The 24,449-nt window shown below is 39.1% G+C and overlaps 1 protein-coding gene across 2 annotated transcripts in view; it reads right to left on the reverse strand.

Annotated features, from left to right (window-relative positions):
- The window catches only part of MAP2K5 (mitogen-activated protein kinase kinase 5), a 263,415-nt gene that overhangs the window by 69,083 nt on the left and 169,883 nt on the right, over nucleotides 1-24,449 (reverse strand). The window contains exons 17-18 of one of the 2 annotated variants that reach the window (XM_060294075.2): nucleotides 10,690-10,719; nucleotides 9,606-9,665 (exon numbers count right to left, since the gene is read on the reverse strand). In XM_060294075.2, the coding sequence (XP_060150058.1) occupies nucleotides 9,621-9,665; nucleotides 10,690-10,719 (75 nt within the window). In that variant the 3' untranslated portion in view covers nucleotides 9,606-9,620. Of the gene's footprint in view, nucleotides 1-9,605; nucleotides 9,666-10,689; nucleotides 10,720-24,449 lie in introns of those variants that run through there. The other variant, XM_030875161.3, reaches the window with a different exon arrangement.

Consider the following 24,449-nt stretch of genomic DNA (forward strand, 5'->3'; position numbering starts at 1 on the left):
GATATAATTGCTGGTCCACAAAAACAAAGTGACTTATTAAGTTCCCTGAAATTTAGTGGCAGAGCTGAGACTTACGCACAGGGCTTGCACACACCTCTAAATGTCACTGAATGTTTGTATAAAATATAGTTCGCTGGATTCAGGACACTGTAAATTTCTAAGGCAGCTTCGCCATGCCCCCCAAAACAGCTCATGTTTTTAGGCATTGCAAGGAAGGTTTTCTTTGTGAGCTAAGACTCCACATTTCGCTTTTTTTTTCTTTATCTGTGATATATCTGACAACATTTTTTGGCCTGCTGAGATTCTGAGATAAGCTGTAACTGCAGCCAACACATGGTTCATACAGGATTAGGAAAGAAAAAACATCTTGAAATACAGTCACATATAACCATGTTAATTAACATGTGTCTTACTGGCTTGACTGTAAATTCAAAATAGGTTTAAAGAGAAGAAGTCATGGATCTAGAATGAACTGAAGAAACTCTGACTTCTGTTTCAGTTTCAGTTCACACCTCTCATATTTTGATATAAGTAAAATAAGGTTTCAATAAACTCTAAGGGAGGACATGGGGAGATGGTGTTGAGTAAGGTGGCTGAAGGTGTAGAAAAGAGGAGGAAACTGTTCGTACAAGATGAAAGGAGACCACACAAGTATCTAGTCCAGCATTTTTCAGTCTTTGTTTACCAAATAACTCTTAGTTCATACAAGATATTACTTAGACACATTTTGAAAATTAACAGATAATGTGTTTGTGTGTGCATGCATGTGTGTATGTGCCAGAGAGTGGATGCCCACCTACTGTATTTGGCACGTGACTGACCTAGGCCACCTCCATCAGTTTCCAGATGAGAAAACTGAGGTCTGAAAAGAAATAAGGTCAAAAAACTAATAGGAACAGCCAGGACCAGAACTCAGGTTAACTCTGTGTGTGTGGCTGGGTGGAAACCATATACTGATAATGATTCAATTTGTCACTTGTTGGGTGTGTCACTTGTTGTACCCCAGTTGCCTCTGCCCTGAGTCACTGAGCATTTCCAGCTGCCTGGCTACCAAGGAGGCATAGGGCTGACCAAAGAGCAGGGGCTGGAGGGAGGCCTTTAGCCGGGAACATTCTTTTGTTTACTGTATTTTATCAAACTAGAGCTAGGACTGGGGTCGAGGTCTCCTCATGCCCAGAATGGTGCTCTCTGAAACCTGTTTCTGAACACAAAACAAGACAAGCTCCGCCAGCGTCTTTGGTCTTTCTTTCCCCAGACTTCCTTACCTTCCCCCCATGGTGTCACCGACTATAGACCTTGACAGTGTACAGCACAACAGAGTCTACACTTGGTTCTAATTGCTTTCCTCAGTTTCCCACAATTCTTTGGGGACGACACCTTGGCTCTGAGCGTAAACAGACAACTGCCTCCTTTCTTAGCTCCTAGCAGTCCCTGGCACCCTCTTTCCACCTGGTGTGTCCTGGGCAATCTCCAGTCTTAAATCGAATCAGCTCTTTGCTCCTTTTAGGCAACTCACTGACTTTTCAATGAACTTAGCTTGTCTGTTTTATTGGCACTAAAGAAGGTTGGGTTCTTAGCATCATTAACATTTTAGTTGAGGAAGAATTCCCAGACTCCCCAGGCATTAATCCAGAACGGTTAAATATCTAAAAAGTAATCTGTACTCAAACAAAGCTTGGCCAGGTCTGCCCCCTTTTTAACCTGGATGCCAATGAGCCCCTAGCCCCACATCTACCCAAGTTTTCTATACTGAATGGTGATAAATAAACACTGGAGTACAAATAAAGTTGATGTCTTTGTCTGTTGGCAGGCACGAAGCATCCTACAACAGTGATTTCCATCTCTGTAGACACACCAGTGGGAGGCAGTACTTGAGAGGATGGGTGTGTGAAATAAGGATAGCTATTTGGGCTCAAAGCCTCTGGGTGCCTTCTCTCACTTTCTCCCCCGCCCCATCCCTCTAGAGTGGGAGACAGTCTGATCCTGTTGCCAAATATCTGGTAATCATCAGTGAGTCATTTAATGGCTATGGACCCCCCTTTTCCTCCTCTGTAAAATAAATGAGTTGGACTAGACCATTGTAAGATCTCCTCACATCCTAAAATTCTATGATTCCATGAGGTAGTACCAATGAAACCAAAGGGGGAAAAATGGAAGGCCTTCCAGACCACAAAGATTAAGAGGAAAAGAAGATGGCAAAGTAATCCCTGAAAGCCAAGCTGGGCACCAAGTTCATTACTTCAACCGTCAATTCTATTTCTGGGCTAAACTGATTATTTAAAAATTGTAAAAGAATCATGGTCCCCAGTTACTGAATTAAAAATGATTAGATTCTGCATATAATTCTATATATTAATGATGGTGATTGTGAATGATAAATGATAACACAAAAAAGAAAGACTGTAAAGGAGGGCTCTTATGGGATCAGAAAAGTAATTCATTTTAGTCCTAACTGGAGTGAGACATGGTCATATATTTTCAGAGTTACATAGGTAAATCCCTAAAGTACTTTCTGGAAATATAAATAATACTAATATTACCTTGCTCTTATTTACCACCTTATTTTTTTCAAAGTGGTCTCTTAGGTATTAGCTCATTTGATCATGACGACCAATCCTCCAGCAGTCTAGAAAATGTTCTACGATATGCCAAGTTAAATTCATAAAGGGTGGCAGGGAACCCCTCAGAGGCATGTGCCAACTGACCTTAGGGTAGAAATCTTAAAATGCAGTGATTTCTAACCTCAGACTGGCTCTCAGTCATCTCAAAGGGATTCATGAAATTCTCAAGCTTAATTTCATTATCTGGTCTCGGCTACATGTGCCATCTCCATCCTGATACAGCACTTCTCTCCTCTACCATTCTACCAACATTTTCTTACTTCCCTCCCAGTGTTGCTTTAAAAGTCATCTAAGGACATTCCCAAACTATTAGGGAGATGAATGTCACAATAGCAGTAGTAACCTATTGAGTTGAAGTACTTACTGCAAGGACACCAAATACAACATGCTGCTTTAGACCTTTATCTTTTACAAGATGACTCTCCTCTTGACTAGAATACCTGGAAAGTTCTTTTCCATCCTTCTAGCCTTAGAGCTCAGCTCAAGCATCATCTACCCTGTGAAACCATAGTTTCCTAAAGTGAGCTGACCTCTTACTCTTGAGGCCAGAGCATAGTACCTCCTGTAGGGCTCCTTTTATATCAACTGTCATTTACGTTTTTCTTCCCACTGCATTGGACTCTTTGACAGCAGAGACCACATCTGTTCCATTTCCGTACTCCCAGTGCTTAGCACAGTGCCAGGACAGAGTAGATGCTCAATGACAAATACATGTTCAATTAAACTGAGATGTATGTCATAAAATAGTTTAGAAGGTGCTATAAAACCAAACCAACATTGGGTTAGTGCTTTTTAAAAAAATAGAGGCAATCACTAACCTAGCTGGCTAACTACATATACCTCAACTGAGGTATTAACAAGTAATTTATCTTTAATGGAAAGTTTCACATTTCTAAGCTATACACACTTGGAGGATAATTCCTCTTCCATTTCTGCTCCATTTTAAAGATATAGTGGGAACCCACCTCCTGTCTTCAGCATAGACTAAGCAAATAAAATTATGAGACCTCTTGATAAGTATGAAATAGACATTGGGAGAAAAATCTGACACAGGCAATTTAAAAATTTCTGGGAAGAAGCAAATGTGTATCAGTGAACACCTTCATATCACCTAAATTTCACTTCTGCATTTTATGGAACATAAAATCTGATTTTATGGCTTGAAATATCAGTATATTTTAACTGTTTATATCCTCAATAGTGAGGATGAAAATAAACAATGAATTAAAACATGTAGGCTAGAAATGTTTGGAAAAATAAAACTGCACACATATCACTCTTTTGGACTCTTGCCAATTAAAGGTTAGAACCTGAAGTTGGGGTAATAACCCACTGCTGTTTTCTTCTTTGACCAGAGATCTCACACAAAATCTGGATACTTACAGTTTACTAAAATCCTTGATGTTCAAATTTCAAAAAGTTCATGCAACAAAGGATAGATTCCAAACACCTCTTTTCAAAGAAGGCAAACTTTTTAGGTTTAATTTTGCAATACTAGGTTGGTCTGGGCATAATTAGTACATTAATACATAATAAGACAGTGATATCTATAGTGTGAATTTAACACTGAATATAAAACCATATTAAACTGTCAAAATTAGGATTAATAATAATATACTCAAAGGATTTTAAAACATGAATAAAATTAGGTGTAAAAACTCTAGTATTTTGGGGCTTCCCTGGTGGCGCAGTGGTTGAGAGTCCGCCTGCCGAGGCAGGGGACGCGGGTTCGTGCCCCGGTCTGGGAAGATCCCACATGCCGCGGAGCAGCTGGGCCCGTGAGCCACGGCTTCTGAGCTTGCGCGGCCAGAGCCTGTGGTCCACAACGGGAGAGGCCACAGCAGTGAGAGGCCCGCGTACCGCAAAAAACCACCACCAACAACAACAAAAAAACTCTAGTGTTTTGACATTAACTTTTGAAAAATGTTTAATATTTTAAAATAGTTTTAAGAACATATGCTTTCTACTTTATTACAAGACAAATACTCTATCCAGAGCACAATTTATTACTACAAAATAAACGTATGTTTAAAAGACAGTCTGTCAATTGAAAGAAAAAAAAACCTCACACACATTAAAATAGCAGGTTTCCAGGCCAAGTTAAACAAAATATTTTCTACTTGACAAGCTGCTTACATTTAAATGAAAACAGGGCAATTGTGGTCAATAATATGGATTGCATATAATAAAAAGGACCTTAGATCATGTTAATACAAGGATCAGAAAGCAGTAACTTAAATTAAAACCACCCAATTATTTAGCAAACTTTCAGATACAGCAAATAAATTAATCTGTTTTAAATGAAAGTGCTCAGATAAGTAGCTTTTTGACCTATGAGTAAGTCTCACTAGCAGCAATCACAGCAAAGCAAGTATCTGCTGAAGCAAGGCAAAGCCCCCAAATCAAACAAATGGTATCAGTAATCAAAAAGCATTTGCAAAACATATTTCCTTGGTTAGTAGCAGGGGGTTCTGAGCAAATGCCGCCTACAGCTTCCTTCATACTCTGATATACAGTGTACGGGGGGGTGAACACATGTTTCTCTTACCCATGAACAAATGGGGTATTTTGCTTTTTAACAACAGGATATTTTCATTTCTGTACTGTCTTGTGAAAAAGGCCAGTCATTATACTATTAAGAATACATGTCTTTCACTTAAAATCCTCTATTATCCACTTATGTTTAACTTGTATTGGGATTTAAGAATGCGTCTTTATTGAGACAAGTAATATGTCATCATTTTGTTCAGCTAACAGGCCTGACAGACCCTGTCTCCTTGAGTTAAGCACAGCAGATCTCTATTTCGTACATTGGTGGCAAAAGGTGGCAGAATAAATGAGAAATGCCAATTGGCAGTAAAGATTTTTAATCCCAAAGATGCAGACTTTCCTTTTGCCTTGGCCTTAATTATTCTATTTGGCCAGATGATGGTATGCTTTTTCAATAAAAGTGATCTCTATATATTGCAATAATTTATTTGGATGCCATTGTTATGTATTTTAACAAATAACATCACTATTCACTATATCTCATATTTTTGATCCTTTTTACTACTTATCACCTTCTTTATTTGAAACAGATTTTTAACAGATAATCTTGATCATTACAACAATATCTTGCTTGCATTTTATTCAAATAATTCTTAAAAACAGCTTAAAAAGCCGTTTGGAATAACATCAAGCTTGCCATCAATCAAACGAAAAAATTCCGCTGGCGGTTGTATAAACATCAGATCAAGTCTGATGTCTTCAAGGATTTCAGAGTGAACCATAAAAAACTCCATTAACTTCTGACAAAGAATGCAAATTAATCACAACATGGGGTGAAATGAAATTAAAGGCTCTTTTCTAATCAATGACAAGGCAGGATGAAATATTTGTTACTCTCTCTGCACTCAGACTGCCTAGGATGTTTGCACTTCCCTCGCAAAGCCCCAAATGTAAGGTGTGAGTACAGATTCACCCAGTTGCTGTTTAGCCCTCCCCGCCTCCCCCCACCCCCGCCCCCCAGAGCTATCTGCTTACAAGTAGTGGAGATTCACAGAACACACTAATCATCTGAATCTCAGGTGCATCCAATTTGTTATTCACACTCTCCCATGCCAGTGAAAAGCCTGGCGCAGACAGATGCACCAGGAACCCTAAATGACAGTTTTGGCCTCCGGAAGTACAATCACTACAGCAAAATCTAGTACAGCCTCCAGGTGAAATGTCTGGAGCTCCATATGGAGCAGGGAAAATTAACAACAAGATGAAAATCACTGCAGCAGCAGGGAGTCGGAATTTTTGAAAAAAAAAATGAAATTTAAAGATGAAGAAAGAGAAGTAATAAATTAATGGGGTGTGAAAACATTCAAAGCTTTACAATACCAGGGGCACTATTTGCTCAGATTTTTTTCCTTTTTTTAACTTCAGGTCATTTTGATGTAACTTATTAACCAAGATCGGGAAATGCAGCCAAAAGAAGAGCATTTTTACACATGCAAAAGTACCTTAAATACATTTGTATCTATATTATCTTCACTTTCCTGTGGCATCTTGCTTACCAATTTCCAAACGCCAGAGCTGGCACATCCCCTGAGAAGTCTCCGTAATGGATTTACTATCATCCTAATGCAGGGTACTGTTGTAAAGTTTGAATGAAGGATGACAGTCTTTAGCAGGCCATCTTTTTCATTTCTCCTAAATTATGGTGTCGTTAAACAAACCGTTGCCCACCATCACGTTTTTTAAGCCAACTGGATTTGGATCTACATGATTAACTATACACAGCTCTAGTCCTTGTCCGGACTTGCACATTTTTCCCGATGACTATTAAAGCTAAATTGTTCAAGAAATTGAGATACTATCTGTTTACCAGATGTTTAAAAACACAAGTTTTCATTATGCTATTGCGGAATATCCTTCACAGGCACGCAGAGTTTAATGGCACTGGGGTCAGTGAGAGCTCTTGGGTCCCTCCAGATCCATCACTCTGCTAAACACATGGTAAGAAAAGCAAAAGGGCTCTAGGGAATGGTCTTGTCATCATCTTCCATGGCACAACCCTTCTCATCTACACAGGAGGCCTCCTGAGGGCAGAGAAGGAGAGCCAGGAGAAGGGCTTGGTGGGGCTGAGCGGGAAGGAGGGCAGTGGTTTGAACAGCAAACCAAAATCAGAGTTCACAGAGCCAGTCATTTGGTTTAGTCGCCTGCAAGCCCTAGATCTAACTGTACCCATTCATCCCCAAGACAAGGCGCCTCATCTCTCTGAGACTCAGTCTGCTCACCTGGAGGCTGGAAATAACAGTCCCGAGTCAGATAACAGCAAGTGCTTTGGAGCTGGATGTCGGAAAGGTGCTAGGTGAATCTGACATCGTTGTTCCTCCTATTATAAGCTGTAGTAATAAGACTGTGTATCTATAATGGCTCCTAACCTTTCTTTCCATAGAGCCCTAAACTGCATGCCAGTGAGGCTACGCAACTTCAAGGCCTAAAGGAAACTAAAATAGACAGTGTTTTCAAATAACAGATAAAAACCCAACCCCCCAAACAATGAAGTTCATGGAGAACGATTATCTCAACAAAAATCCAGTCCTTTAACCTTTATGTTGGTCCCCGGCTACTGACTCTCCCTGCTATCTTCCCAACACCCCTCCCTCATCTGCATCCCCACCAGATACACACTGTGTCACCGGCAGGAAGAGACGCTGCTAACAACGCTGTCAGCAGCACTGACGCTGGGCTGGGGGAAGGACGAGTCTGTATGCTGGCCTTGCCTCCCCTCTTTCCCTTCTGCTCATTTTACACTCTGCTCCAGCTGCAGCTGGCAGGTTGCAAGCACAGCCTCTTGCAACCTTTGGTTGAGGATTAGAAATTCATATCCATAATCTTATTTGATCTGCATACTTCTAATCAGATAGGGAAGGCAGGTATCAGGATGCTCATTATAGAGATGAGGAAACAGGCCAAAGCAAGAATTAAGGCCTGCAGTGACCCGAGCTTGTTAGAGCTGGGTTCTAATCCTAATCTTCTAGCTCCTGGTCTAGAGTTCTTTCAAACAGGCCAGTCTCCTCAGCTTGCCATTAGTGAAGGCAGCTGAGATCTGGTTCCCTGATTTGACTTTGAGTACCCAGCCCTGGGTACATAAGGGATGCAAAACTGTGAGATCTTAAGGATATATGAAAATCTTTCATGTGTTCAAGGGCCAGACCAGTGGGTAATAATTAAGATGAGGCAGTCCTCAGCCCGGTAAATAAAGCTTTGACTCTATGGTTGCTTTGTAAACTAGTGAGTTACCTATCACTGGAGGTGTTCAACTTTGCTTTTCAGAGATATTGCAGAGAGGTTTGATTCGATGTTGTCTGAGATCACTTTCCACTCCTGAGAGTGTGTGATTCACTCCTGCCTATTCCACTTGGGATTCAATGGCCCCAAACCACCTACAGTACAACAATGAGCAAATCAACCATCCTGTTTGTCCAATTTATGAGGGGAGGCTTATCACACAGAGTGGTTAGGGGTTCAAATGAGATAATACGGGCCAAAGAGAAGGTATTATTTCATAATCCAGTCCCTGCGATACTATAAAAATAAACATTTTCCTTCGTGTGCTTTATTTGAAGGCAAAAGGGTAGAAAAGGAATCTATAAAGTAACCTTTCCCAATCTTCAGTCTATAGTACAAACCCTGTAAAATAAATGCCAACTCCATCAAAAGTCATTAATGATTCCAGCAATGAAGTGCACAAACTTCTGTTGAAAGACCTGGGAAATAGGCCTGATGGCATCAAAGCTGCTTCTATTATTTGAAATGAAAGTTCCAATTTGGTGACAATATTCTATCACGATTCAAGGAATACAGTTTTCCCCTCACTCTGGCATAACAGTGATTGCTACCTAGGGAGTTCAACACATTAGAATTTTCCAACTTCCACTCGACTGATGAAGTAAACATATACTTAAACATTCCAGAAAACAATACTGCAAAGGTAGACAGCCTCTTTCTAAATTCGACCAGAGCCTTCAAAAGCTTCATTTGTCAAATGCGATCGTTTCTTAGACTTATCACTTATCAAATCTCGCTGATTAAATACTCTAGGCATTAGGAATCTCAAGAATACAGCTACACTCCCAATCTTTGGTATTTCTCTTTCTTAGATGGCTTATACAAGTTTTCTATTAAGACTTGTGTGAGAGAGAAGTTATATAGTACCTCTTCTCTTCATTTACAAAACTTGAGGGGATTGCGTACACTGGCCAAACAGTGAATTGTTTAAAAATTACTGACAGAATAAGAGGCTTACCAAGATAAATATTCTAATGAGCTATAAATCCTGAAAATGTGATTTTAATTTGATGGGCTACCTAGAGCTAAGCAGCAAGGCTGTACACAGTAAAATCTCACTAACTGCGAGCATGCGTGCCAAGTGATTACACTTAGGATCTTCTCTTTAAGGAAAAGATTATGTTTAAACAAAGAATCCTACAAATTTGAAAAGTGAGACTGACACTCTTGAACCTAACAACTTGGATGGTTTCTCCTCCACTTATCTGATGGCTTTAACTGTAAAAGAAAAAGGATACAAAAGAGACATTTCAGCGTGTGAAGCGGCTTTAAAATGTCCACATGGGTACCAGGACAATTTGCTTAAAACTGCTTATAAAGACGGTAGAGAGAATGAGCCCCATCCTATTATTCAATAACCATGTTTGTGATTCATCTGCATAATCTAACCATGCATAAATTAGTATGTGTAATACAACACTTATTTGCATAATAATAGCAAGTTAATAGATGCTTAAAGAGCAGAGACCAACACCACCTTTAAATCAGACATGCCTCCGGGCACTTTGGCCTGTACAGACCAAGATGCCAGAAAAACAGGGAGCATCAACCAACAGTCAAACCATTCATTTTTCATCCCTCTAGACATTTCACTTATTTCCCCACACACACTGGGGAATCATTTTCAAACCACAAAATAGCTTTATATTTTAAGTGCTAGCACCCTTCTATAATAAAAATCTTAAAGAAATTACTATAGAGATTATTATCAGCAATGGTAACATAATGGACATTTTATTTTCCTAGAAATGTAAATAGGAAGGGCAAATTTTTTAAAAAGAAAATGTTCGAAATCACAGCCACATAAAATTGGAGGCCCATCTATTTGCTTAGCAAAAATAATGACTTAGATTAGATATTTTCACCCTTCACCTCAATCCTTTAATTCAAATACCTAATTGAATCCAAAAACGCAAACAGTGTATCAAGAAAAGGCTGTGCCCCTTTTCCAACCTCAGTAAGAGCACATGCTACTGGGTTGGGATGAGGAAAAACGTTACCAGTGCCACACAAAGGAAGAGCACAATGATGGCTTTCAACCTTTAACAAAGAGGAAAAAAATCTGGAGTATAAAAAAATCAAAAATCAATAGAGACTCCTAAATGACTCCTTTAAGATATCACTTTTCAATTTAACAGGACAGATTTATTTGTATGTGGCTCAAATGTTCACAATTGCTCCCTGCACTTCATACATAGGAATGAATGTCACAGTGGAAAACGGCAGTAATGAACAATCTTACCTGAGGATATGGAAACCTCCCAAGAGCAAGCTGAGAAAGGAAATAATATTTGTCTAGTTATAGATTTGCATGCAGGGCAGATCTTAAGACAGACAAGTACTAAATTTCAGAATTACATCCAGTAAATATAAAAAGCTCACAACCTTAAATGCACAAACTAAATTATTGCTGTAATCACATTGAAAGCTATATATAGAATGAACATTTACATTGGACAATGTTGTATCCCTGATAAAATATTCTATTTTTAACAAGTAAACACTACCCTTACATAGTTTCTCTTAGGAATACTGTCAGCTGTACGGGCATTATTCACATTTACAAGTGTACGACAGTTTCTTCTAAACAGAGACGTAAAACCATAGGATACTGTTGGCTTTTCCTCCTGTAAAAATGGAAACACTTAATTGCTCCCAGTCCACAGCTCTGTAGAATTTTCAGTTATAAGTATTATAGGAAGAGCTGTAGGAAATGGGGAGTGGGCCATGTGAAATAGAACATTGTGCCATTATTTTCATTTATTTGTTAGTTTTTTTCATCCATTCATATTTAGAAGAAAAGAGCTACTACTAGTGGGAAAGTGGCAGTTCAAGACTATGAAGTCGGAACTATAGGTCTGAAATTGGGTAACTGAATCCTTACAGCTTCCAATTTTATTTAATTAGTAAACTGCTATGTGTTTCTAGGCCACTCACTTAATTTTGGTCTTTGAATTCTCACCTGTGAAAACAAAATGATTCAACCAGGAATAGGATTGATATGAAGCGATAAGATCAAATTTACCAAACATACCATAATTTATTTAAAGAGAACTGTGGCTAAATTTTGCAACTTCATAATGTGGCCCATCGTCAGGTCTGAAATCCTTTATAGGTATTTGTAAATACTTTCAAAGTAGAATCACTACATCAGGGAACTTTGAAGCTAGAATGGATCCAAGGAAACATCAATCTGTTTTACAGATTAGAACCCCAGAGTCCCATTGAAGGTGTTTCCACACAGTTAATCAGTAGAAGCCTGGGGACTGACCCCAAGACTTGCAACGTAATCCAGGGTTCTTTCCAGCATATTACATTGCTTTTCTAGATCTTGAGAAGTTGTGCACTTATCTCAAAGACACTGACACTGCTCAAACATTTCTGAACTCCTCTTTTGGAACTGTGTTTAGAATCATTTCAAGTCACAGAAGAACAACTACTTCATTTTATTAGAACTGCATCTTATCTTGAGCTTAAAATCATACCCCTCTGGTTTTCTGATCATGTAAATTATTTGTTGACTAAGGTCTGAAAGGCCTATGGGTATTACCAAAACCCAAATTCAAAGAAAAAATATTTTGTTCCTTAATAAGGATAGACATGGAGATGCTGAGGTTAATTTTTAAAGTTCTAAAACCAGTTTGAGCAACAGCAATGTAATAGGAATAAACCATATGACCATGCAAGGTGACTACTTGGAAAGGGCCAACACTCATTTGGATGTGTGTGTGTATATATGTGTGCGTGTACATATATATATATATATCTATATATGAATACGTGGTAAGATTTGTTACCTTGTACTCATTTCTTGTATACTCAAGAATTCTCAGATTTTCAAGACATAAAGTTATACTATCATTGTTTCATTTGGTGGATGCCATTAATCTGTTCAACTATAGAGTGAAGGAAAGAGAGTATGGATGTTAATCAAACTCCCTTTCACAGTTTTGTGTGATTATGTCTGTTGTCTATATGCTGCTATTAGTTAGGAAGGGGAGGGACTCAGCTCTCCACTGCCTCCACTCCACCCTCACCCAAAACAGGCTATTGATTTGACTTACATTCTGTAAACACAGTGTGTTTCTGGCCAATGAGAATGTGCACATTGATTCAGAAAGAGCCACCATGGTCTTTTGTGGCAGTAATGGGTGGGCTAGGCATTTGCACCATTCTGTACTGAACTGACAGGCAGTGACAGCTCACCAAAAGCTGTCACCTATCATCACACCCATCCGCAGATTATGAGTTTTACACATTCTTTCATTTGGAAAAAGTAGCAAGAGGAGGGTCTCTCGTCTGAAAAAGCTGACAGCTTAGTAACTACTAGAAAACGTTTAGAACATCCTATCTGAAGTCCTTCTACAGGTGCTGCACCATTCACTCTGGTATATGTTGAACATGTCATTAGGGCCTATGGAAGAATTCTGTCCACGTAGCTTACCAGCAGAAGAAACTTGCCCACCATATATGCAGTTAAGGTCTAAACTAGCTGGCCAGTGCCAACACTGGCCATTGGTTCTTGTAGATTAAAGAACTAAGCAATGATAAAAGGAAGACTTTAAAAAAAAAAAGAGTAGGATGAGGTGAAAAATGTGAACTTTTTCCACTTCAACACAAAGCCTCAAATTCCCAAGTCATCACTATTCTATGGAGAGCAAGGCTACAGCAGACTTGGGAATGTGCACTCATCTACTTGGCCCCCTCTCACAACTGGTAAAAGGTAATTAGGCTGGCTGATGATATTCATTTACTCTGTAAGAGACCTCCATCAAGAGAACAGAGAGGAAATTCAGCAGGGAGCATCTCTGTACCAGCCTGCTTGGGAACAGGTGGCAATGCTTGAACTAGTGACCTCAACATTCTTGGAACTGGCTTTACTCATGTGCACTTTCCTGATATCCTGTGGAAGCTCAGTCTTACTTGTCAACTACATTCCTGCGAGGACTGTTTCTAAGGCATCTTGCAGGTCTGACCTCTTTTCAATCTGAGGGCAGAGAATGGTCCCCTGTTCTTGACCAGAGACGCGCAACATCATTTCCTCTCCCACAGTGTCACCACTGGGCTGCTCCAGTGGCAAGGCAAGGATTCCAATCCGCACTAGTGAAAACTGGCAGCGGTACTATAAGGCTGGCACCACAAGCAGTCATTTTAAGGCCCTGGGAGAGGGAGCTGCCTTCCATGTATGTCTCTGCCCTTTCAGGCTTAATGCAGCTGCAATGTTTATATTCTACACTATTTGTCTGGTGGCCAAATAGAAGGAAATATATAGCTAAGCCCTAGAACCTTTTTATCAAGTTCAATTAGGAGAAGGTAAAAAAGGAAAAGGGCTCTTAGCAGATATGGCTGAGGCTGCCAAAAGTCAAAATAAACACTGAACCCTTATGGGGAAGAGGGAGTACATATGCTATGAGTGAATATTTCAGAGACAGATGGACCTGGGGCCATTCTGTATCTTTTACCCTTACTGGTCTATTAATCTACTTGCATTTCCCTAGTTTTTATTGTCAAGGTATTATAAATTGGGAAACTTACAAAAGAGAGTATGTAATCTTCTCTGAAATGGCCTGCAGATATGTCACTGTACTAAATGTGTTTCAGATTTAATGAAGCTTTAATGTCCTTTTTAATTTTGCCTGTTTCTGTATCGCCAGGGGTCGGGCAAGGCAATCAGCACTCAAGAGGGTGGTTTGGTTTAAAACTAGGAAAAAACTCATTTGCTTATGAGTTGCACTGTATTTTCTTAATTAAATTTACTGAGTAAAATGGTTTAAGTTCAGCCAACCAATGACCTTTGTATGTGGATGTAGATTTATAAATAGGTTAAAGAAGAAAAAAAAAAGAATCACAACAAAGCAAACAGATTAGGGCTTAGCCAATGGAAGTCTTTGCCCTCTTTATCATCTTTACAAAAGAAGCATTTAAATTTAGGCAGCTTAAGTCCAGTTTAAAAAAATGTATATTGAAAAATGTGGGCGCACAGAAGCGCCAGCAATTCATCAAATGACTCTAACATCCTTTTCATTCCCAGCAGGGGAGCGGCTCACATTGTAAAAGATTTGGAAAAGCTTTATTTATTTTGGGGAAGTGGAGGTAGAGATGAGGGAGGGAGAGGATTCTATTTAATGTTAAATAAAAAAGTGCATTTTAATTCTAAATACATAAGATTCAGCAAAGTGCTAAATACTCTGTTCGTGCTGGGAGATTTACTATGCAAAAGGCAGAAAAAGAATGCTCCAAAAACACTTACCAGTTGGGACTACACTTAAATAACAGTAAACCACTAACCTTTCACTGTAAAACTAGGACTGCTCCTCAGTGTTATCTTATTGATCTTTGATTTGTCCAACCATAATCTATGAAATACTCTTGAGTTAGCAGTATCTGAATAGGTTGGACTTTATCATTTAAATAACCAATATATGTGTGAGTGTGATTATAACAATTGCCAAATACATAACAAATGCGTGATAGAAACCTTTGTATTTTAACAAAAAGGGTAGAAGATGTTTATTTACAAAGCAACAAAAATGGCTTCTGTTGATAATAAGAATAATTATTGTCATGAAGTCATAAATGATAAAGAGAAAACATACATTGTAACCAGAAAGCAAGTGCAGGACACAAACTCAGGATATGTTTTTGGTGATCAACTGACCAACTTAGAATATCAACAATGTGGGAGTAGCTTTAAATTTACAGTTATACTGAAGAGCACTGGCTTTTATAAATTCTTAATTTAGACATATTCTATGTTTCTCAGCAAAACTGCAAATTGAAAATAAGCATTTTCAATATAGCCAGTGATCTAGTTGAAGGAGGACTTTATAGTCTGAAATGTTCTAAAATTTGTTCTTAATTACCCTTGTGCACATTTTACACAATTAAATTTCCATCGAAGGATTTTGCATTTAGATTGTGCACTGCAGTTAAACCTTTATTTTACAGAAATGCAGCAGCCACTTTGAGACATTCAGACACAGGGAAACTTTAAAAAATCAGACTTAACTACTGGATTACATAAAATTCCCTAGGTGAGATTTCATCCCAAGACCAATTTACACAGTCCTAGAGAGAGAGTTTAAATCATCTGAAACTATGCTAGCGAAGGACCATAATAAATACTAAATACCTCAAAATCTACCCTAAGATTTTTCTTTTCTTCCCGTGTATCAATTTCACTGTCCTCTTACTGTATGGTTTAAAAACAATCCAAAGGATATAACAGCAATTTACCAGTGTTAAAGTGCTTTGGAGGTTAAATTGACAACAAAGAACACAGAAACACAAAGCATCTTGAAGTAGGGTTTCAATTAAATGTGGAGGATTTAGTAATGCAGTACCAAAAAAAAAGAGTTACAAATTAATTTAATCTTCTGCCTATAGTTTGCAGCTGCACTCTGAAGTGTCTTGGGCTTAAGAACAAAGACTTGAAAGGCCTCGGAGTGAGGAAAGCTTCAATTTTTAATGTATAACGCCATTAGCTGATAACTTGTGGAATGTGCAACCCCTGCAGAGGGGCATAAGTGCGAGTAACAGAGACGGATGAAGTGGCATATTTGTTCATGTCTAGAACTATGAGGAAGAGGGTTATCACTAACACCATCAGGCCCAACAGAAACATGCCCTAATAACCTTCGGGACCCTCCACATTATCAGTTTTCACTACATCAAATATATTAAAATCAAAACCTAATTCACTTTAATTAAAGACAATTAGTTTGTTTTACTATTATTGTTTTAACTTGTGTGACATTATAATACATTGCAAATTAAAGACGGAATATTAAATATAACAAAAGCATCAAACTGTGTACACCTTCCCACCCATGCTTGGTGAAATCAGCTTATCACCAGTGTCTATTTAAGGAAATTCAAGAACAACCATCATTAAAAGTAGTGTAGAAACATTTCACCCTAAAAAGAATTCAGTGGAACCATGCATATGCTTTCCCTATTCAATTTATACTTCTTTTCACATAATGCTTTCCTATAACTCCAAGGATTTCTTTAACACAAACAGAATTATGGCCCAATGGAGGCACAAGAAGCTTAATTAATTTGCCCAAGGTCATACTGTAAGTTGGTGGCAAAGCTTGTTAAATTACTGGTAACTCTGGGCTCTACAGATGTTTTGGCAATGGCAAAGGCCCCTGTCTGCAAAGGCCCCGGAGACTTCTAGTGCAGAGGGTGAATGAACCACGGCAAATAACTCACGACGCCTGTTCAAAAGGTGCCAAGTGCTCTGGAGAGCTCACAACATTTTCTTTGTGTAGAAAGAGCCTAAATGTGAGTTTCCCACCAGGAGTGCTTCTTAACAGGTCCCAATATTTTAAAAAGAACTATTCATCCTCACCAGAGTCCATTAATAAAAAGTAAATTTATTTTAACTTAAAGATCCCAAGCACAGTAGCGCAAAGAAATAAATCAAACATTTATCCATCATTCAGAAGGTCCTGCATTCTATCCCACAGATTACTAATAATAATGGAGAAAAGATAGCATCACAAATAAATGTTTCTAATACAGTGGGTTTTTTTTTTCTCTTTTTAAATTAGAAATGGGTTTATTACAGCAGACACTTAAATGGGGCCAGGGCAACAGTAATTCACAAGTACAATATCCTAATGCTGTTCCTTTAATTGCTTTATTTGTTTTACTGTTAAGAATGATTGCTTGCTGTAGTCTAACGATGCATGCTGAAAAGCATGATACATTGAGGTCTCAACCTGGGCAAACTGTACCTAAACTTACACTTTATTGCAGCTTAGTTCACAATCTTCACCTAATATAGGGTTATATCCCAGTGCAGCAAGAGGATAAATCATCCTGGAATATTACTCTGGTAAAGTTTAGCTGTGACTGGAGCATATGTGCTTTCGAGCCACTGAAGCAAAGGCCCATAAAATACACTAATTACTGGAAGTTATGGTCACTGAGTGATTGATAGCGCTCTGCAAGGCAACTTCCTCATTTTCAGCTCTTCTGACGGGGCTCATCCGCCACATAGCAATTATTAATTCATGACCCACCCCTCAGGCGTTAGTACCTTTACTTCTAATTCTCCTGCTACCAAACTACTGCTACAGCTGGACACTGTCTTTCTTCATTCTGATGGCTGGGTAAGGATGATAAAAAGTAGATTTCACGCTAAATGCTATTGTTTTGAATCTTTAAATGTTGCTTGGTCTTTCTAACCCTGCTGTCCTAAAAAACATAATTCTCCTTCCTCTCCCATAATGCTATTTCACTTGCATCATTTTCTTTTTTCTCTTTAAAAAAGAATTTGTGTGTGTTTATGCATATATATGTATATGTATGCATATATGTGTGTGTATGTGTGTGCGTGTGTTTGTATGTGTGTGTGTATATATCAATCTGTGTGTCTATACTGTATTAGATCAAAAACTCTGAATAATTTTTTAGTGGAACACTGTGGTTTAAATGCAATATATAACTTCAACTAAGCCATAGTAAATATGAGGCAGTTAATTGATTAAAAAAAAAAATGGAACCCCCCCCAACCCTCCATTTAAATAGACCCACTTTTGTAGCTTTGAAGACATTCTAAGTGTTTCAAGTTGATTTCCATCAGTAGCTTCACTCAGAGCAATGCTAATTAAATAATATCTGGGTATATAACTGAATTTCTAAAAGTCACTTAGAAACAACTGCAAAGGTCTCTTTTGATGGTGTTCTGTGCCTTGAGAGGAAATTCAGTGAGAGACTCTGAATTAAAGAGAGAGAAAGTTCAGTCATGATGGATGAAAGCAGACATTTTACTTTTCTAATAGAAAAATAAATGTTCTTCAAATTTTGAACAACTCAAAATGCAATACTAAGGGTGGTTTTCCTAGGTGGAATCTGAGATAGTGTAATGGATGAATAGATGACTCCAAGCTACCTATCCTTTCAGAGTTTGTTTCAAATTATTCCTCCTCTTCTGTTGGGAGTTAGTCCCAGAAAACAATTGTGAGGACAAATTCCATACCCTCCCTGTTCACACCATTCACTGGGCAGTGTATCACATCCCACCTGGTAACTATCTTCTCGTACCTCTAATGCCGGTAAATTTCACTTGTTTAAGGGCAAACTCTAAGTCATAAACTTTCATATGCTCTCCACGACACCAGAAATAGTATTTTGCAGTAGGCTAATGTTGAGCATTTGTTGATTATGATGTACGCCCTGATGGTGAGGTCTCCTAGAGCTTGGTCAACTTGGTGCTGCATGGCTTGGTTACTTCTACTATTAAAGCTACAATACTTTAATAAACATAGTACACAAACTTTTCAGTATTAGGGGCTGACTGTTTTAACTGGTAAGGCCCTCTTACATATACTTCACTGCTGAGAATAATCACTTTCACATACTTCAGCATTATGATTAATTTAGATGGCTTATTTCTTGTTAAAGACTGAAGGGGTACAAAAAGGGAAAAGATTAGAGTTAACTGCCCCCAAATCCATCTCATGTGCTTAATTCAATAACCATTGTAATCTTTATAGTAAGAATTAAGAAATGACACTCTTTCAATATGTTTGTATAATGCTGACCTGTGTGCTCTAACAGTGGGTGGCTTTAATCCTGATAACAGCCCCTAGAGACCTAGCTTGGTGGGGTGTCCTCCATTTCTAAACTGCTCACTGGCATCATGTAGCTACAGGTACCTGAGAAAACATCAGAGCTGGGGTACAGTCTATCGAGCGCAGTCTAAGCCACACTTGTATTTCCAGACATTTCAAAGTCAAGAGAGTCATAATCAGGTAATATGCTCACACTTCTGGCCTCTCTGTGTGTTGCTGCTCCTGAGAGAGGGGGGAGGGAAGAAAGGAAGGGAGAGGTATGGAGTGGCCATTCCCACACCAAGACTCCATGCATGCAGGTGAAGTCATCTTGGATTTCCCTTCTTAACCACCATCTGACTACACCCTCACCACCCACAGAATCCTGAGAAAAAAATAAATGGTTATTTTAAGCTATTAATGTTGGATAATTTATTAAGAGTAATAGATAAATGAAATGCTATCCTTGACATTGATGTCAGCCCTCCCACTCCTCTGCCCAGTCCTATGCGCTTTTCCACTGCACTTTTACTTATCTTTCTCCCTTCTAGTCAAGGAGCTCCTGAGGGCAAAGTTTGTATCCCTACTGCCAACACAAGGCAGCACTACATAAATGTTTACTGATTAGATGGAACTCTCATCTACCTGCTTCCACTTTACTATAACAGACATACTGGAGATTAGGTTAATTTCTGTGTTTCCTAAAAAAAAAATAAACTAGGTCTTGGCTTCTGAAAAACAACAGCAATTGTACATTTCAAAATACAGTAAAGCTGGGCTTCCCTGGTGGCGCAGTGGTTGGGAATCCACCTGCCAGTGCAGGGGACACGGGTTTGAGCCCTGGTCCGGGGAGATCCCACGTGCCACGGAGCAACTAAGCCCGTGCACCACAACTGCTGAGCCTGTGCTCTAGAGCCCGTGAACCACAGCTGCTGAGGTCCGCACACCTACAGCCCGTGCTCGGCAACAAAGAGAAACCACCGCAATGAGAAGCCCGCGCACCGCAACAAAGAGTGGCCCCCACTCGCCGCAACTAGAGGAAGCCCGCGCACAGCAACGAAGAGCCAACGCAGCCAAAAAATAAATTAATTAATTAACTAATCTATTAAAAAAAATACAGTAAAGCTGAACCAACTATAGGGAGAGTGTAGGTAGCAATCCTGTGAAAAGCAGTGTTGACTATGAGCAGAGTCACAATATACCAGCCTTTCCCTTTATCTGATTTCCTGCCCATTTACAGTTACCATTTCTCTCTCCTTTTTCAAACTACTGATCTACTTCTTTTCTACAGCATAGTGGAAGAAGCAGACTTTCATCCAGAGTCAGACATTTAACTGCAGCTCCCTGGTCTAGTCACCTAACCTTTCTGGAAAAGTCCTTTAATTTCTCTGGATCTCAGTTTCCTTATTTGCAAAATAGGAACTTTGATGCTTATAGATCAAAGTTGGTGGAATAATCTTGGGTAACTTAAATTACTGATTTTTTGGTCATTTCCATCACAGTGGGGAGAAGCTTAAATGAGATAATGAATATCAAATGGCTTTGTAAAGCGTTATGTACACATAAAGTGTTGTCACCCTTCTAGAATGACACTGAGCGAGATGTCAACAGCAAGGAACAGAGGAAAGCACACTCCACTGGACATCAGAGGTCCCAGCTGCCAGTCCTCATCGCTTATGCTGTACCTGTGGGCACAGTCCTTCCCTTCTCTGGACCCGAGCTTCCTCACTGGTAGGAGAAGGGATCTGATTTAACAAGTTCTAATGTCTCTCTTCTAGTTAAAAAACACTCTAGTCTCTAAATACAAGATACGGAGTGCAAAAGATTTTTCTAATTAAATGCTAAAAAAATGTTAAAGTTATTATTATTCAGTTCAGAACCAAAGTATGGAAAATAGTCTGTAGGATCTTTGAGAGGATTTTTTTTTTTTTTTTTTTTGCGGTATGCGGGCCTCTCACTGTTGTGGCCTCTCCTGTTGTGGAGCACAGGCTCCGGACGCGCAGGCTCAGGGGCCATGGCTCACAGGCCCAGCCGCTCCGCGGCATGTGGGATCCTCCCAGACCGGGGCACGAACCCGTGTCCCCTGCATCGGCAGGTGGACTCTCAACCACTGCGCCACCAGGGAAGCCCTGAGAGGATTTTTAAAGCCAATTTCAGGTCACTGGATTTGAGTATTGATAGATCTCTATGAGCAGTGGTTTTTATTGCTCAGTATCTCAAAGGTGGCAGCAGCGGTTCCTCAAATTATCACACTCAGAATTTTAGAGTTGACAGATGTCACTAAAACACTGGCCCCTTTTATCTTTTAGATCTCAACTCAAAAGTAACCCGACACCACTCAGTTACTCCTATCATACGGTGCTGTTTATTTCTGTCTAAAAAGTTATTATTGTCAAGCACCCTTCTTTAAAATGTAGGCTCCATTAAAGCAGGGATTTTGTCACTTTCATTCCTAGCAATGTCCCCAGTGACTAGCACAGTGCCTGCCACATAATGGGCACTCAACAAAAATCTGCTAAGTGACTAAATGAATAAATGACTGCATCTTGTCTAACCTTATACCTGTCTCTTCTACAAAGTATTTCTTAAAAAAAAACAAACCTGAGACAAGTATTCAGTCACTACTTAAATGCCCCTAGGGATGTGGGCATTTTTTTTACCTCTAAAAGGATGACTGCACTGTTGAGTAGGAAGGGTGCAGGGATATATCCATTAAAAAACTCTTCTTTATACTGAATAGAAAACCACGGGCTTTTTGTTTTTTTGTTAGCTTCAGAAAGCTCAGCCCATCAGTCATAAAGTAGCAGCTTGCCTCTCCACTGACAATCCTTCAAACACTGGAATATGGGTTGTCAAATGCCTGCTTTGTCTTCTCTTTATTTCTTTATTCTTCATATCAAGACTGTGTTGATTTAATGTTTTTTTTCTTTTTTTTAAAGTCCAAATTTTGTGTGTTTGTGTGTATACACGATTCGGACATGTGCTCTTGGAAAAACTTTAAAATCAGTCTGAAATCCATCAAAATAATAAAATGCTTAGCTGGGACTGCTAGCACCTGTTCCATCTTGTTTTGTCAGTCTCATGGTTGTTCAGGATAGCTCTGAGCACAAAGCAAGCTCAACAATGCCTCATTCAGTGGGAAACACTTCACTTTGTCTGCCAGTTTCACATTCACTGCAATCACTGACAACCTTGGAAAATGCACATTTAGGCTCGGTAATCTGAGACAGCTGGATCCCTTCACAGACCTTGCAAAAGGCTGAACTAGTCGATCCATCATCTGCCAAAGGTCATTTTAACAGCTCCTTTTTGCAATAAGTTATATAAAATTTTAGACAAAAAATGACAATAGAGAAAAATCAAGTTAAGACAATTACAGAAAGGGGAGCGTGAGAAGAGGAATGAGTGACTGGAACTGTTACATGCTGTTTTCCTCAATATTCTTCAATGGAAGGGAAGGAGGCCCATGACAAGGATTCCAGAACCACACTTCTACCCACTTTCCCATACAATCTTCCACTGAAATTTCCTTTGTCTTTGGACCCTTCAGCTTTAATTCTTCAGCCTTCTGATGGTTTTCAGCAGAAACTTCTGATCAACAGGTAAGATATTTCACTAGATGGAGCAGCAGATAACATATTATAATAAGAGTCAATGTCCACTCACGTTCTTGACAATAATTATAAAAAGGAAGAGGAGAAAAAAATCAATATTTGAGTGGTGCACACCAAATGCCAAGTTTTTATGGTCGAGGGAAGCTGACAGCAGCTGCTTAGAGGGCATCCAGAGCCATCCGTCACCCCTCAGACCAGGTTCATAATCACCAGGGGCTAGAAAGGCAAACAAAGCTGCAGCTGTAGATCCACTAGAGACAGTTGTGTCTCTGGAAACTTTTTTTTTTTTTTTTCGTAGGGAGAGCGGGGAATAGGTTCTTCTGTATATTTAGAGGCAGGAACCAAGTCTAGGTAATGCTCCATAATTCTCTTCACCTGGTAAACATCCACTACCTAGATGTTATTTCAAAGAGAAGCTTACTTCTCAAAGTAATTTAATGGGGTTGTTACTGTTAGATGAAAGTATTTATTAAAAAGCCTAGAATACTGAAATTGCCTTCTCTCAAACAAATAGGTGTTTACTATTATTGTTTATCTTCTGCCTCCTTCATTACATTGTAGGTTCAACAAGGAAAGGAAACATACCTATTTACCAATGTGTCCCCAGCACCTAGTAAAGTATCTGGCACATAAAAAGTGTTCAATAAATATTTGAGGAATGACTTCTAATGTTCTCTTTGCTCCACAGATAAGAGGCTGACACTCAGAGTGGCAAAATGACTTGGCCAAGATAACACTGATTTTAAGTGGTGGCGTCAACATTTCTGGTTAACGCAAAACGTGTGCTCTTTAACAGTTCAAGGATTAGGATGATAGCCTTAATATCGGAAAATATATCATAGAACGAAAATGACATACTCTTCACCACACTCCTCCAGAAACTTCTGTCAAAGGTACTGGGCTGGGTGATCCATGTCACTTTTTCAATACTTTTATTTTCATTTTACACAGCTCACTATACTCTATGTGTTTGCTTGTAAATGTAGAAAATCACACTGCATTTTCTTGATATCTAATGAGTCTTATCTGATATCCATTAAACGGTATGTATAAAGGTAAAATTAAAAAAATTAGATGTGTTAACAGCTTTTTACAGTTCCATAAGACAAGGTAGTTACATCCAACTATTTGTACATTTTACCCTAAATCTTCCTTGGGACAATTCTATTACAGATGTCTACAGAGAATTCAATAATTTTCTATTCTCCTACAAAAACTCACTTTCTCTGGGCAAAAGCACTGACATACATCATTTAGAAAAGTTAGGGTTTTTTTTTTCTTCTGTAGAAATACTAAGAAGAAGGCCATCTGAAATGACATACAAATATTTCTCTCATGTTATAAAATTAAAATTGAAACATTTCTATTGATGATTTCCTCCCCTTTGTTTTCTCCGTTCATTCTTCCTGAAACTTCTGTTTTTTACGTTAGACTTCCTAACCTGGTTCTCTAATTTTTTTTTTTTTTTTTTTTTTTGGCTGCATTGGGTCTTTGTTGCTGCGTGCGGGCTTTCTCTAGTTGAGGTGAGCGGGGGCTACTCTTTGTTGCAGTGCGTGGGCTTCTCATTGCAGTGGCTGCTCTTCATGTTGTGAAGCACAGGCTCTAGGCGCGTGGGCTTCAGTAGTTGTGGCTCGCGGGCTCTAGAGTGCAGGCTCAGTAGTTGTGGCGCATGGGCTTATTAGTTACTTGGTGGCATGTGGGATCTTCCTGGACTAGGGATCAAACCCGTGTCCCCGGCATTGACAGGCAGATTCTTAACCACTGCGCCACCTGGGAAGTCCCTGGTTCTCTAATTTTTAATACTCTATTTGTTGTTGTCATCT

Source organism: Globicephala melas, chromosome 2, assembly GCF_963455315.2.
Source record: "Globicephala melas chromosome 2, mGloMel1.2, whole genome shotgun sequence".
NCBI classification, from domain to species: Eukaryota; Metazoa; Chordata; class Mammalia; order Artiodactyla; family Delphinidae; genus Globicephala; species Globicephala melas.